Source organism: Pseudorca crassidens, chromosome 10 (genome assembly GCF_039906515.1).
Source record: "Pseudorca crassidens isolate mPseCra1 chromosome 10, mPseCra1.hap1, whole genome shotgun sequence".
Lineage (NCBI taxonomy): Eukaryota > Metazoa > Chordata > Mammalia > Artiodactyla > Delphinidae > Pseudorca > Pseudorca crassidens.
In genome coordinates this window covers 38,695,549-38,712,103 of record NC_090305.1, presented here as the reverse complement: position 1 = coordinate 38,712,103, position 16,555 = coordinate 38,695,549, and the positions used below count along the sequence as shown (strand labels likewise).

General features: G+C 41.1%; 1 protein-coding gene across 4 annotated transcripts in view; it reads left to right on the top strand.

Moving 5' to 3' along the window:
• Nucleotides 1-16,005, top strand: part of MAPK14 (mitogen-activated protein kinase 14) — a 72,369-nt gene extending 56,364 nt beyond the window's left edge. For 2 of the 4 annotated variants that reach the window (XM_067753188.1, XM_067753190.1), the window contains exons 9-12: nucleotides 1,023-1,102; nucleotides 7,721-7,799; nucleotides 12,664-12,837; nucleotides 13,645-16,005. In XM_067753188.1, the coding sequence (XP_067609289.1) occupies nucleotides 1,023-1,102; nucleotides 7,721-7,799; nucleotides 12,664-12,837; nucleotides 13,645-13,712 (401 nt within the window). In that variant the 3' untranslated portion in view covers nucleotides 13,713-16,005. Of the gene's footprint in view, nucleotides 1-1,022; nucleotides 1,103-4,945; nucleotides 5,026-7,720; nucleotides 7,800-12,663; nucleotides 12,838-13,030; nucleotides 13,113-13,644 lie in introns of all 4 variants that reach the window. The other 2 variants (XR_010946857.1, XM_067753189.1) reach the window with 2 other exon arrangements.
• Nucleotides 16,006-16,555: the final 550 nt, after the last annotated feature.

The following is a 16,555-nucleotide window of genomic DNA, read 5'->3' as shown; positions in this document are numbered from 1 at the left end:
TTTGACAGGAATCAGAAGATAGTCATCCTCTCCTCCTTTTCCCTCTGAATGTCAATATACACATGGATAAGCTATTCAAATTTTCATAGAGAATATTGAAAGCTATTTTATAAGATTTTTTTTCTCTCCTTTTAGCTTTTTAGGCAAGGCTAAAAGCAGTAAGAACAAATGGAAAGTTTCTGTCTTCTGGTCAATACATGTACATACATAGTGAATATGCACAGAAGAGTTGGCTGCCACAATAAAGGTCTGGGCCTTGTGGCCTATTATTTAGAGCTCTGGGGATGCGTGAGGTTTGTTAATGCATTTATAAAGTTGAAGCCTCATATGCTCTATGTTATGGTGCTCCAGAAGGCTGTGCAGATGCAGTGAGGTGGTGGGGCCCTCTGCTGGCTGACTATTGCTCACAAATGCTTCTCTGCTTACCATAGTCAGTGTGGACAGAGAGGTTTTCTGGAGGACATCTCAAGTGGTTAGGCCCCGGGAGGTTCCCAGGCCCCTGTCGTATTACAGGCTCCTTAGATCAAGCCTTAGGGGAATATTCACAGGTAGGCTTGTACATCCCTAGCTCCTATGCTCTCTGCTTCTTTCTTCTCTGTGACCTTCTGCTGACCGGTGCTCTTTGCTTGACTGGCTACTGGTGCTTTGGTGGAAGGTAAGGAGGTAGGTGTGAGCTGAGCATATGGACTGAGTGATGCTTTTGTGTTTTCACATGCTGTCTTTGGCATCTAAGTACCCAGCTATAGTCGCTTCACTTTACTGATAGGGGATGTTGACAGAAGCATAAAATGAATATAAGTTGGATATGTGTGTGGTCGCATTTTGAATCTTTGTACAGGAGGAGCATGTTCTACTTGAAGTGACCATCCTACAGAAGGCTTGACCTAGATGAATTCACCATTTTGGCTTGGTTTGGGGTTTTTAATTTTTGTTATTGGGGTATTTTGTTTGTTTTGTTTTGTTTGTTGTTTGTTTTTCATTTTTATTTTGTCCCAACATTTTCCTTTATAGTCCACCATTAGATATTGATCAGTTGAAGCTCATTTTAAGACTCGTTGGAACCCCAGGGGCTGAGCTTTTGAAGAAAATCTCCTCAGAGTCTGTGAGTTGTTGCTTTGATTGTAATAATCTGCCCTGTTGGGAGCCTCTGCCACTTCCCTTCTGTCAGTCTGTACTTTGACCCGGGTATGTTTGTAAGCACATATGCCCTTTGTGTGCTGACTTCCGAGATGAAGGGTGTGTGTGTGTGTGTGTGTGTGTGTGTCTGTCTGTGTGTACCTGCCTGCTCACATGCATGGGTGTGTTTTGTTTTCTCTCTATCTGGGTATGTAATACTAGAGCATAGGAGCTTGTATTGGGCAGTAGTATGCCAGTAAATGAGATGTGAGATTCTAATTCATTCCAAGAGATTAATGGAAAACTTGTCTCCACTCTCCAGCCCTGACTTCGTCTTTCTCAGTTTCACATATACTCAAGGGCTCCTTTCACTTTTGGGTTAGTGTTTATCCTCAGAGCATGAGCCTCACCATGTATTAGTCTAGCTTTATCACTAAAAGAAGGAAATGTGCATTGTCTGCACTCGCTTGCCCTTTTCCAGAAGTTACTTTCTTTTTATTATTTTAGAATAGACAATTCGCACATCTTGTGTAAGGTGTCTATCCCCCACAGGGGTCCCTCTCTACCCAGTCTCCAGACCATCAGAGGTAACAGCCCCACTCCTGACACCTCAGATAACACAGGAGTAGGGTTGTAAATCCTTCTCCCACAGCCTGCCTTTGTAATTACAACTTTGAGTAACCTGAGAAAAAGCTTTGGAGCTAATGCCTTCCTGCTTCTAAGCAGGCACTTAGAGAGAAGCCATGGGAATATGACTCTGGCTTACTTTGGCTCTCATTTCCTGCTGTTGGTCAGTTTCTTGGGCCAGACGCGTGAGAGAAATCATGAAAGCCCAGTCTTTCTCCCCTTTCCCTTCTGTCTGCTGCCAGGCAGTTGGATAAAAGGGAAAAAGAGCTGTGGAGCCAAGTTCCAGTTGTGCCTTTCTGGATTCTCCTCCCAGCGTTTCTGACTGAAGGGGTCCCTTTGCCCAATTGGAAAGACTGCTGGGTAGCCAGAGGCAGGCTTTTAATTTGTTTCATTTAAGATGAGGAAGCAAAAGCACAGAAAGACTGTGACTTGCCCAAGTCACGCACTGAGTCACTTGACAGAGCTGAGCATACATCCCAGATGTTCTGATAATGTGTTCTAAACTTTAATCTCATGATTGCACACTGTTTTGAAAGTCATTGTCAGAGTTATCAACCACAGTGTCAGCCTGAAGGAGTGTTTCCTTTTGCTTTATGAAATGCAGAAAGCTGGGTTGGAGTGAATCAAAGATATGGGATGATGTTTAGAGAGGATGGTGCTTTTTTGTCTTAAATGCATTTGCTTAGAAAGATTGGCTAATAGAGAGGACATGGGGCAAGGGAGTGGGGTTGGGGAGGAACTCCGTTTATTAATGAATAGTGCTCATGAGACTGAGATAGCAAATGCATTCCCTGTCTGGGGGTGGCCACTAGCAGCTCTTTCTCAAGTCTTCTCGCCCACCCTCAGCCATCTGCCCTATAGGTACGTGCTGTTAGTCACAAGAATTTCTAAAAGAAAAAGTGTGGGTAAAATGATCATGTTTACCTGTCATTAATCCATCTTTTTTTTTTTTTTAAGAAAGAAACAACACTAAGTGCCTGACCTAATAATGAAATGTCTTTATCTTATGTGATATAGGGCACATCATACATTTCAACAGCTCTAGTATAGAGTTCGGCATAATAAAATTGAGTATCAGAATACAGAACTTAAGTAATATTGTATTGAGTATAGAAATAAGAAAATGGTGTTTTTTTCTCCTGCATAGTTACGACTAGTGCATAAAAGTAATTTAAACATTGAAAAGGGTACACAAGATTAATTTGATGTTAGTGATACTGTTCAAGTACTAGTTTATCTTAGAAGCACATGATTTGTGGAACACATGATGCATAAATAACAAAGCCAGGTGAATAAAATGGTTTAAAGCTTTTCAAAGTGAAAAGAAAAATTCATTAGTGGAGGAATGTAGTAAACAGAGAAAGCCAATGGCTATTTTCGTTACTCCTGAAAAGTAGTGAAGAAGTGATGCCATTATTTATTGATTGATGGAATTCAGTCAATAAATAATAGGACATTCTGAGTAAGAGAGTGCAGTGATAGATGGGCTGACTGAGAACAAGTTAGCATGTGCCATGAGAAAGGGGATAAATGGGTCACGATGGATGTAAGGAGAGGGAATTTTTTTTGTTGGTGACCCACTACCTGTAGTAATCAGTGAAAGGACAAAAAAAGATATCATATTAAGAAAGCAAAAGCCCTTTCACTGACTCACTCTCACATTTTTCTCTGGAAATATTTTCTTCCTAACTTCCCGACAAAAAGGGGATACAATAACCTATTTGACTAAAGGAGACAAAAAAAAAAAAAAAACAGAAAATGTGCAGGCCAAGTTATTGTTCACAAGAAAGAAGAGAAAGGTGACAGGATTTTAACATTTAAAACCCAGCTGGTATTCCTATTGCTGGTTTACTTATTGACCCCCTTTTGTTCTTTCTCTTGGCATGCAAAGTAGTTTGTTATGTAATTTATTTAGAGGTAAATCTAAACTTTATTGAGAATGTTAAAAGAACTTCATACCACCTTTTGAATTTGCTGGCTTCTGTCTTTGGGCCAGGGAGCATGAACCGCAGGGTGGAGCTCATGGCCCCAGCTCTTTCCTAATAGCCAGCCTTGAACATGTGTTTGTAGTAATCTGACCACTAGGGAATCTGAGTTCAGAGGATGAGCTAAAGTGGAAAAATCATTGAGGGAAGCCACAAAGAAGTGAAATTACTTGATTCAGGTACTTATTGAAAATTATGCTACAACAGAAGGAGAGAATTAATAGATAACAGCAAAGGGAATATGAAAAGGCTTTTATTGAATTGTGTTGAGGATTTTAAAAATCCCATCACTCTACTTTAATAAGCAACACATGATAAACTAACAATTCTTGTAGTGTTTGTGTTAAAATTGATGGGACAGCTAAATGAGAGAAGTTTAGAGTACAACTTACCTACGTGCGCATACGTTTGGAAGGCCTCATAGTTCTGCCTTTGTCAGATACTTGCAGAGTGTTTTGCCAACTTCCTCCAGGATGTTTTTAAGCAAAAGTCAGTCTGTTCATCTGTTAAAGAGACTTGTGGGAGAAATCATTGTGGCATGCTGTAATACTGTCAGCAGCTTGTGACTTCTGTTTTGTCTCTGCCATTAGCTTCTAACTTTCCCCCCCATCTCCCTGTCACTTCCCATTGTGTGTTTGTGGCATGTATTTTAAATGTATCACTAACTACTGTCTTTGAAACTTGGCACTGCTTATCAACCCACATACCACCTTGGTCTTACCTTAGGAGGGGTGGTATTTTGGAGAATCACCTGAACCTGTAGCACAAAAATTTAACCTCTACCTTAAATGGATATATTGGACATTTTATTATATCCAAAGTTGAGTCAAACTTTTCTGAATCCTCTCCATTTACCCCACAAGCAAACACGTTTTGGCCATCAGTACTTGAAAACAGTTCTCTGGCTGGCATCCTGGATCCAAGGGGCAGTCTCTTTCCAGGGAGCCTAAATATTTAATGTTAAAGATGATGCTAAAACCAAAAGAAAGTTTTTCTTCTCCACATGGCCGGTCACGGCCACATGCCTACTAACTCTCATGCCATTCACAGAAGCATGATTTCACGTGCAGCCTTGGGCTCTGGCCTGGGGTGGGTGGGATGGGTGGAAGTAGGCTATTTGTTTGTTTGGGGGTGGCTTTTTGGCCTTTTTTAAAACTTGAGTTGAAAGTTATTTCTCGCATTGTATGCTTAACAATGCCCTTGACTAGGCATCTAAGATATTAACCAGCTTCAGCAGATTATGCGTCTGACGGGGACTCCCCCTGCTTATCTCATTAACAGGATGCCAAGCCATGAGGTGAGAACAAATAGACTGTGCAGAGATATCTAATTCAGAGGGCCACATTCTCATTTTATTGCCACTGTATAACCAACACAGTTTTCAATGTCACTGAATGCTTGCATGTGCCTTGAGGGCTACTAAGGCAAAGACTGCCTGTGTGCTATTACAGAATGTTGACATTTGGGATAAAACGTCACCCAGTCCTGTGAACTGAGAATATAATTTACAGGCTTGTACTCAGAAAATGATGTTACTTTTATATTTGAGTTTTATGAATTGAGTGTTCAAGAGGAAGTTCGTGTTTTCCTAGGATTCTATGCCTACAGTCAGGGTATGCTACCATCTAATGATTTTCAGCTGGAGGTGTATTAACTGAAGGCCATTAACATCCTTTCCTATTCATCCATTTTTTTAATGACCAAAAGAAGAGTCTTCATTTAAAAAGAAAAAACAAACCTAAAAAAAAGTCTAATGCTAGTAAGGACTATATTTAAAAGAAGATATGCAAATAATATAAAATAAATTTGAACACTTAGATAGGGTTAGGTGCCTTTTTTACCAATGCTACTTAATCTAACTCTGGTTTTATCATCAGAGATGATTGGGGCACTTCTTTCTAAGGTGCCCTTAATCTTTTTGGGAATCAGGTTGGCAACACAGCTTTATTCAGGTAGTCTTTTTATTTAGCTTATTATAGGGAAGATTGTTCTCTGCATGAGACAGGTCTCTTAACTCTGTTTTCCCTTCATTCTTTTATCTACATGCTCAAGTAGGAAGGGATAACAGGCATGTCGATAATTCAATTCCTAGAGCTTTCTTTTCAAATCAGAAAGATTCTCAGCTGCTTTTCAAAAAGTGGGCCTCTCCTGCTTGCTCTGCATACAATGACTAAGAATGTGAAGTTATTAAGAGGTACAAACTACCATGTATAAAATAAATAAGCTACAAGGATAGGTTATACAGCACAGGAAATATAGCCAATATTTTATAAATAACTCTAAATGGAATATAATCTATAAAAATTTGAATCACTGTTATATACCTGAAAATAACATAATATTGTATTATATGTATTAATATTATAGATATAATTTATATATCTATATATAAATTTTAAAAAGGTGAAGTTGCCCTAGCAGCTAGAACTTTTTCTCACCTTGTATGTGTGTGTATATACGTACATACATAACTATAATGCATACCTTTAAAGAAGTTTTACCTCAGCTACTCAGATGGACTGATAGTGGGATTTATTCTTTGAAACAGGGAAGGTCATAAACTTACTTTAATACCTAATATCTGAAGCACACATTTATGAGTTACATTTGTGTTTATATGATTATTCTCAAGACCAGTGTTTGGCTTTGCCTTGATTAGAGCTGTCCGTCCTTGAAAGTATTTATTAGCACCTTAAGTTCCTTAGAATGAAGTCCAGAAATTGTCAGGCTTTCCTTTCTAAAGGCAACAGTGATAGCAGCTAATGTTTAATTTGAGCTCTTCCTCTGAACCAAGTACCACGCTAAGGAGGTACTGCTTTGTTATCGCTAGTCCTCACTCCAGCCCTGTGAGGTAGGCACTGTTATTAACCCTGTTTTATAGACGAACAACTGAAGACTTAAAAGAGAATAATTTACCCAAAGTGGTAAAGTCAAGATTCAAACTCAGGCCTGTCCCACCCCAAGGATCAAACTTATAAAACCTATATTGGTATATAAATTTTTGTGTGTCAAAATTTTAGTTGGAAGCTCTCATGAGTTTTATCTTGCTTGAGTATCACAATAACCATATGGTATAGGCAAGCCAAATACTAATATCTAATAGTAATACTAATATTTTACAGATGAGGTTATTGATATGCTAGTTAAGACTTATAGGTGGTAGGGGAAGGATTTCTGCCTAGGCTGTGTAACTTATCCACTATTCTTTATTACTCTTATTAAATTGGTTTAGTATTTTTAAAATGTGTTTGAACCTCTTAGAATAATATATATAACGCTTATGGTTACTTTCTTGTCACCATGAATATTTTGTTAGCAAGGTTAATACTGATACCCTTTTCATATACTAAGAGTACCTGCTGAGATCAGCACCATCAAAAGACAGTTGATCCTAGACTTTCCTTGGGAATACCAATCCCTATGCCAACTGCAGCTTTTTTTAGGAAGGCTGTCTCAGAAAGGTCTACTTCTTAGATATCTTTTTTGTGTGTGTGTGGTACGCAGGCCTCTCACTGCTGTGGCCTCTCCCGTTGCAGAGCACAGGCTCCGGACGTGCAGGCTCAGCGGCCATGGCTCATGGGCCCAGCCGCTCCGCGGCATGTGGGATCTTCCCAGACCGGGTCACGAACCAGCGTCCCCTGCATCGGCAGGCGGACTCTCAACCACTGCGCCACCAGGGAAGCCCTTAGATATCTTTTTAAACTTCTGATCCTGTGACCAGAATGCTAATGAAAGGGAACTTAATTGGTTCGCATTTTTGTTCACTTGAAATTTAACTGTGCGTGATAGCAGGAGTAAATAAAGGTGCTGATCGTAAATAAGGAGGTTAGGTTGGCAGTAAGAGAGAAGTATTTAAAGAATGTCAGTGATATTCATAAACATTGAAGCTAGCAGACCCTGTCAGTTAACACTCGTTCTTTGACAGGACCCAGACTCTTTGAGAGCAGCAACAATACTGAACAAAGCCATTTTGAAAACCCTCTGTTTTACAGGCAAGAAACTACATTCAGTCTTTGACCCAGATGCCAAAGATGAACTTTGCAAATGTATTTATTGGTGCCAATCCCTTGGGTAAGTTGACCGTATCCTCATCTAATGGATTCAATATCAATATATTCAATATTGGTTATGACATAAGTTAGGTATTTGAAGAAGAGTTTTTCCTTTTGACTAAATACCATTAATTAAATCTTGGAAGGAGGTAAATAATGCCATTTATTATCCGTGTTTGTATTATCAGGTTTTTTTTTTCAGTCTCATGACATGCTTATATATTTATATGATCACAGAATTTGAATGGGGAAATAGGCTGGGACAGTGAGGAAAGGAGAGGAAGTAATGGGAACGCTAGGAGAACAGATTGAGGGATACAGGAAGAAAGAGGAACAGAGAAAAGCCTGTGAGTCGTTCACCACTGCTGTTGGGTTTTTTTTTTTTAATAGATTTATTTATGTATTTATTTATTTAATTTATTTTGGCTGCGTTGGGTCTTCGTTGCTGTATGCGGGCTTTCTCTAGTTGCAGCGAGCGGGGGCTGCTCTTCGTTGCAGAGTGCAGGCTTCTCATTGCGATGGCCTCTCCTATTGTGGAGCATGAGCTTTAGGCCCGCAGGCTTCAGTAGTTGTGGCATGCAGCCTCAGTAGTTGTGGCACGTGGGCTCAGTAGTTGTGGCGCATGGGCTTAGTTGCTCCACGGCATGTGGGATCTTCCTGGACCAGGGCTCGAACCCGTGTCCCCTGCATTGGCAGGCGGATTCTTAACCACTGCACCACCAGGGAAGCCCACTGCTGTTGTTCTGCGGTGTCCCTCACTGAGGGAGAAAACAACCAAAGCACAGATGGTGGTTAGTAGACCCACCCAGGCGCTCCCTGCATTGTGCCCTGCTCTACCTACAGGTCCCATCATCCTCAGGTACTTTTCCCTCCCCCCTTCTTCTTTTGCCCTTAGAGACTTAACCATTCTCTCTTTGCGAAGCTAATTTGCCACCACAGACTTTAAGGAATGGCTCCATATTCCTTCCTGCCACCATCACTTCCAGGATCTTTGGCAAAGGGACATAACAGTGGCAGCTGCAGGATGTGTACTGCCTTGGCTAAAAAAAAAGAGTTGCTTTGTTCCTTAAAACCGGGGGCTGATGTGTACTTTTTTTGGTCCCCAAAAGTGTTATTGCCTGAGACTCTAATTCCCTGACTGTAGGAGAAGACGGAGGACAGTGCTATTTAATGACAGACACAGAAAAATCAGACCAGGGCCTCTCTATGACAGGAGGGGACCAATGCTGTGATAATAGTACAATCAACCTTCTTACTTTTCTGAAGATTGTGTCTTAGTAGTATGTTTTTTGGTGGTTGTTGTTTTTAAATTTTATTTATTTATTTATTTTTGGCTGTGTTGGGTCTTCGTTGCTGCGTGCTTGCTTTCTCTAGTGGCGAGCGGGGGCTACTCTTTGTTGTGGTGCATGGGCTTCTCATTGTGGTGGCTTCTCCTGTTGCAGAGCACGGGCTCTAGGCGCGCAGGCTTCAGTAGTTGCGGCGCACGGGCTCAGTAGTAGCAGCTCGCGGGCTCTAGAACACAGGCTCAGTAGTTGTGGTGCACGGGCTTAGTTGCTCCGCGGCATGTGGAATCTTCCCGGGCCAGGGCTTGAACCCGTGTTCCCTGCATTGGCAGGCGGATTCTTCTTAACCACTGCACCACCAGGGAAGTCCCTTAGTAGTATGTTTTTAAATCTCAGTTTTGGTCATTCCTCTGCTTAAGGGTCCCAGCAACCGGGCTTCAGGTTTAGTTTTATCCTTCTGAGAGCTGACACCCATAACAGCCTCTTTAGAAGTTGGAGTGAAGGCTAAGTGGCTTTACTTTTTTAAGTACTTCATCCACGGTGATTGTTTGAGAGCAGTTTAGTGTTACTGTGATAATTCTTACAATAGCAGAGATGCTCGCACTCTTTCAAGTGTTAGGCAGCTATAGATGAGTCCATGTCGGCCTTTGAGACGGAGAGTATGTCAGATCTCAGCTGGATCACTCTCACATCGAAGAAAAAATCCACAAACTCATCAGGGGTATACAGAACTCTGCCGGGGTTGGCTTGGGTTTGCATCTGCCCTGGTATGCTGTGGTTGGCTTTGTATGATTTGTTTATACTGTGTTATCTAGTTCAAGGGTCTGTGAGAAGCTCTCTTTGAGTCATAGTACTGTAGGATGTTGGGAAATTATGTTGTATGCTGGTCGCTCCCCTGTCTGTCATTCTGTTATGAGTTTTTTCATCATATCAGCTCACATTTTGACATGGCAATGCTTACTGTTTGACTTCCTGAAGGCTGACTCAAAGAGATTTGTTAATTCATTTTTCCGAGGAAGGGGGAATACGTGTGTGTCCCAGCAGCTTATTTGGGTCACATCTATCCTGATAGGTGTCCCCCTTCTCTGGAATCATGACATTTAAGCATTCAAAAGAACTGGATACCACTTAGTACTGCAGGCTGCTAGTGAGTTGAAGGAGGCTTTGAGCCATCTGCTGCTCAGCACTGCAGTTCTCAAAATTTAAACAGACCTATCAGTCCACTGCCCAGTGATGTCATATGGAGTCTCTTGCAGGCAGAGCATGGTGTTACTGACCAGGAACTTGTGCCCAGCATGTTAACCGAGAAGGAATATACTAACAGTGTAAATATTGACAGCTCTGTTTTGTCCATTACTGACTTCAGGTTTCACCATTAGCCTCAAAACATGAAGTAAAACTTAAATTGCCCTTTGATGGAGTGTGTGTATTTGTGTCTGTCAAGATCTTAGAGGAATCTTTTTCTTAACCTTGATCTTATTTTTTATCAAGGTATTGGTTATAAGGACATGGTTCTTTTTACTCTGGGGGTGGCAAAGACTCATCATATGACCCAAACAACACCTGATAAGATTATTCTTTCTAAGTAGAGAAGAAGAATATATATCTAGGCAATTTTCCCAATGCTTTAAAGTGTAAACTTATGAACTTGACACATAAATATTCACTTTGTTCCTGTAGTCCTCTGAAACCCACATTTCTCCTTTGGATTACTCTGGAATTGAGGCTGCAGGACAGGGGTCTTTTACATCCTCCAGTGTATGCAGCATGGATCTCTTCAGGAAACAGTCCTCCCTTCACTACCCATCCCTGCCCCCTTCCACATTTAAGGAGACATTGATAATTTGCAAAGCCTCAAATGCCTTTGTTACACCAAAGTGATAACTGTCAAAATGTCACTGTTTGTCCTCCCAAGTGCCACCGTTCTGAAACTCAACACACCCTCATTTGTAAGAATTAGAAAACAAACAAACAAACAAAAAAACCCCACTGTTTTGTGACCCCCTAATGAATTAGTTGCTGGGAAGGAAAAATCAATGGATGCTGAAAGCTGTAAGTGAAAGAAACTGATATTTACCTGGTGTGTCCCACTGGGTACTTTCTTGGGGCAAAAAAGAAACATTTTAACCCAGTGATCAAATTTTAGCATCATTATTAATGGGACAAATGGCTTTAATGTACCATTAAGTACATAGCATCACCTATGAAATATTCTTTCCAAAAATATTTATAACGCAATTCTTACCAAATTTTCAGATCTAACAGGGTTCAGGAAATACAGGGAATAGAGGAAAACAAGGGTGTAAGTACATGATAGCACAAGACAACTGGGGGTGGGTATTTTCAGGTCAAAGTTAGGAAAAAATAGGGGTTACAAGTGGGGGGATTATTTCGAGACTAAGGAAACTCAATCTAATGCATTGCATGGCCCTTAATTGGATCCTGGTTTGAACAAACTAGGTATAAAAAACAACTTTAGGGTAATTGAAATTTTAACATGTACTGGATTTTAGATGATATTTGGGAATTATATATTTGTCATATGTTATAACAGTTTTATGATTGTGTAGGAAGCTATCTGTATGCTGAAATATTTAGAGGTAAAGTTTCATGTCTCTAATTTTATTTTAAAATGGTTTGGCAAAAAATATATGTATATATAGATAAAGAAATACAGAAGGTTAATTGTTGGTGGTGGGCATATGACTGTTCACTGTCCTATTATTTTGTATACTGAAATTGCTCATAATGATTTTATCCAAATACCACGTCTCATCCACACACCCATAAAAAATCCTCAATTTGTTCATTAGATCCATTAGATGAATATTCACTTTCCTTATGTAAATAAACAGAAGGGACAAAACAGTAAGAAACCGGCCCTACTTACCTCTTGTAGATTACTTTAGTTATGGACTTTCATTCTGACATTTTGACCATAGTGGTAGCAGTTTGACACTGACATTCCACAGAAGCTTGTTCAAACACAATCTGTTACTTTTTAAAATTCTTCTTTACTAATATATTCTCTAGTTTTTTGGGGGGGGTATTTATTTATTTATTTATTTATTTATTTATTTATTTATTTTTGGCTGCACTGGGTCTTCATTGCCACACGTGGGCTTTCTCTAGTTGCAGCGTGCAGGCTTCTCATTGCAGTGGCTTCTCTTGTTGCGGAGAACGGGTTCTAGGCGCGCGGGCTTCAGTAGTTGTGGCTCGAGGGCTCTAGAGCACAGGCTCAGTTGTTTTGGTGCATGGGCTTAGTTGCTCCGTGGCATGTGGGATCTTCCTGGACCAGGGCTCGAACCCATGTCCCCTGCAGTGGCAGGTGGATTCTTAACCACTGCGCCACCATGGAAGTCCCAGTAATATATTCTTAAAAAATACAAAATCCACCCACACATCCATACACGCATGCAAGCATGCACACACGTGTGTGTTTAAAGGAGGAAAGGAGTAATATATCCTAGATCAGACACTTTGGAGAATTCTTTGTTTGGGTATGAAGGGTCAAAACTGTGTGTTTGCTTAATAAGGCATAAATTTTTGGTAACGTGTTAAAAACTCTTCTTTTTTCCTTCCAATCTGTGGTACTGATAGCTGTCGACTTGCTGGAGAAGATGCTTGTATTGGACTCAGATAAGAGAATTACAGCAGCGCAAGCCCTTGCACATGCCTACTTTGCCCAGTACCATGATCCTGACGATGAACCCGTGGCTGATCCTTACGATCAGTCTTTCGAAAGCAGGGACCTCCTTATAGATGAATGGAAAAGTAAGTCATAGCAGGATGAACATCTAGCTTGAGAACTTAGATTTAAAAATCTTTCCTAGGTGAACCACTATCCAAAAGCTGTGTGGGGGTGGTGGTGGAATTTTTTCTGGTTATATCCAACTCGTTAAAACTTGTAATGAGGGTCTCTAATGCAGAATGAGTATGTTCCTCTGATGGAAACTGTCTGTTGTAGATGACGACACTCTGGACCTTTGAGATGCTTCTGTCTGGTCTGATTTTGTGCACAGCCCCTCACGTCTGCATAGAGCTTTGAGGTTCTCAGAATTTCTGCATTTATACCATCTCTCTGAGCTAAGTAGGGAATAGGGAATTTTTACAAGTGATAGAATTGGGGCGAAGAGAGTTTATATCATATCTCTTACCTTAGACATAGTTAGGGATGCAGCCAGAAATGGAACCCAGGTCTCCCATGCCCAATCTCATATTCTTTCCATAAAACACAAATTCAGAACTCGAGTTAAATCCCAAAAGCCAGGATTATCTGTTGCTGTAGCGTGTGGGATTGCTTTGCTACTCTTGAGCATCTTCTCCAGAGCTTTAAAGAGGAGGCACTAGATGATGAAAGAAACAAGAAAAATGGTTCTTTTATATGTATCCTTGAACTTCTGTGTAATCACACGTTCCATTAGGATATTACACACAAGCAATGAGGCAATTATTTGAAGTAGCCCATCGAACCAGCGGCCTGAACAGGGAGGAAGGATCTTGAGCTTAGAAGTTAGGGTGCTTGCCAGCAAAGTGCATAGTCTAAACTCTCACGTCGTACTTTTCCTTCCCAATTTCTAGGCCTGACCTACGATGAAGTCATCAGCTTTGTGCCACCACCCCTTGACCAAGAAGAGATGGAGTCTTGAGTATCTGGTTTCTGTTCCGTTGATCCCACTTCACTGTGAGGGGAAGGCCTTTTCATGGGAACTCTCCAAATATCATTCAAGTGCCTCTTGTTGCAAAGATTTCCTCCATGGTGGAAGGGGTGTGTGTGTGTGTTATGTGTGTCTGACTTTGTGGAGGGTAAGAGATTATGAGCAGACTATGACAGTGACTTTATGTGGAGTGACAGATGCTCTGTGGCAGCCTCTGCTTGCTCTTGTTCATGAGAGTCAGCTAGGTGGGCAAGAGCTGCCATCTTGTAGGGTTTGTTAAATGCAAAGTGAAAAATATTAAACATCCCAGACCCCAGTCATGCTTTTGCCATTTTGGCCTCTCCTGTGGCCCCACCTTGACGGTGGAGGTTAGACTTGACCACATCCCACAGTGGCATAGAGAGAAGGCTCACACCTTCTGGTTGCTTCACACCTGGAGCTGTCCCTCAGCGATGCATCAGCCAAAAAGGACCAACTGGCTTCTGTGCACTAGTCTGTGATGAACTTGCTTAGTGTGATTCTCAGAACTCAACAGCTGTACCTGAAACTATAAATATGTCTGTGCCTTAAAAGGAGAGAAGAAAGTGTAGTTGGTTAGGAGAGTGCAGCGGATGAAGTTCTGAGCCAGGCAAGTAGTCAGGTTGTTGGACGGCCACTTGTGAACCCGAAGTGGCCAGGGAGCCTTCAGAGGCACCATGTGTGAGCATGCGTATATGTGCTTCTCTCTTTTCCTCCCTCACGCCCACACCCCCACCCAGGTGTCGTTGCCATTTCTCTGCATACCCACCACCTTCAGTGCAGAGGTTTCTTAAGTACTGGCCCCAGTAGTCAGAAGCTGGTTCTTGCTCTCAGTGTACTTCCTGCGTGCTCTTTATTCCTAGCAGAGTGATGATGTGTTTTGCACGTCTTGCTATTTGAGCATGCACGGTTGCTCGTCCTGTTCTCTTCCGGAGGCCCTGGTGCCAGGCAAGTTTGCCAGTGAAGACCTTGTGGGTAGTTCAGAATCCACGTCACCTCAGCTGATGCTATGGGCAAGTGATGTCATCCTCTCTTCAGCCCCCAGTGCTATTTTGTGTTGAACACAAGTGATACTCCAGGTGCTTTTGATGTGAAAACTATGAAGAAATGGAACAGATGGATGTATAGCATTTCCATTCTTGCCATCTGGTTTTCAACAGACTATTTTGGGGGAGCTGTCAACCAGGAAAGATCAGGGCTTGTCCCAGGAATATCTCAGACTTTGGAGAACAAGTCATTCTCTTCACTCCCAATAACCAATGCTAAGAAATGCTGAAAATCAAAGTGAAAAATAAAAGCTCATGAGGCCAGAAACTCCTTTTGCTATCTTTGTCTAAATATGATTATTTTTTTTAAAGAAGTAACGAGGTGTCTTTTCCACCCTTTGGAAAAGGGGCTTCTCGGCAGCTTAACATTGACTTCTTGGTCTTGGTTCGTGGAGAAATAAATTTTGTTTCAGAATTTTCTATATTGCAGGAATCCATTGAGAATATGATTCCTTTTGATGGGGAGAAAGGGCAAATTATTTTAATATTTTGTATTTTCAACTTTATAAAGATGAAATATCCTCAGGGGTGGAGAAGAGTTGTTTTCATAATTTTCTGAATTTCAGGCATCTTGTGCTACATAAGGGCCCATACATTTAAACCTTTTGTGAAAGAAGAAAGCGTAGAGCCACTTCCGGTGTTGGCTGTGTGACAGAATCTTGTATTGGGGCCAAGGTGTTTCCATTTCTCTGTCACAGTGCAGTGATACCTGCACTCCAGAGGGACAGGGTAGGACCCCCACGTGAACTGGAGCGAGAAGGAAGGAGGCAGCTGATGGTGATCACACCTCACCCGGGATTCGCCCCCTCTTTAAAGGAAAATGAATGCAGAGGCCTCATCTCCTTTATATGCAGTTCAAATCCTCGTGATCCACAGCAGGATGAATTTTATCAGCCATGTTTTGTTGTAAATGCTAGTGTGATTTCCTACAGAAATACTGCTTTGAATATTTTTTTCATAAAGGTCTTTGCATACGAGACCATATACGTGTTAAGAGGCTGAACGCGCCAGGAGCCTGGACTCAGCTGGAGCCTGTGGAAGAGCTCCTTGGTCTCTGAGCATAATGCTCCCATCTCCTGACTTCTCTGAACAGAAAACGAAAGAGAGAATGAGGGAAAATTCTATTTTATTTGTACTCATGAACTTGGCTGTATTCATTTATGCCATATAGGATGTCATACAATACCACTGGTTAAAATAAAGCCTATTTTTCAAATTTAGTGAGTTTCTCAAATTTATTATATTTTTTCTCTTGATTTTATTTAATACACAATATAGCATTCTATCAATTGTCTTGCAACTGTGGCCTGGCATATGTTTCTGACAGACCTTAATATTACTCCTAAAATGTAGAAAACATTTATAGAGCTCCTTGCTTGTACATTTTATGGTTAAGCAGGTCAGAGTCTTTGATGTGGATGGCCAAAGCAAAGAGCAAATAAACAAGGTATAACACTACAGGCTACACTTGGGTGTCAGAGTGGCCTAGGACAGGGGTCAGCATACTATGGCCCGGGGACCAAATCCAGTCTCCCACCTGTTTGTGTAGCCCACTAAAAGGGGTTTTTAGCTTTTTAAATGCTTGAAGTCAAAAGAAGAACAGTATTTTTGTAGCATGTGAAAAATAATGTAAAACTCAAATTTCAGTGCCCATAAATAAATGTTGAATCAGAACACAACCACACGTTGTTTATGTATCGTCTGTGACTGCTTTTGTGCTACAACAGAGTTGAATAGTTACGACAGAGACCATATGGCCTACAGTCTGAA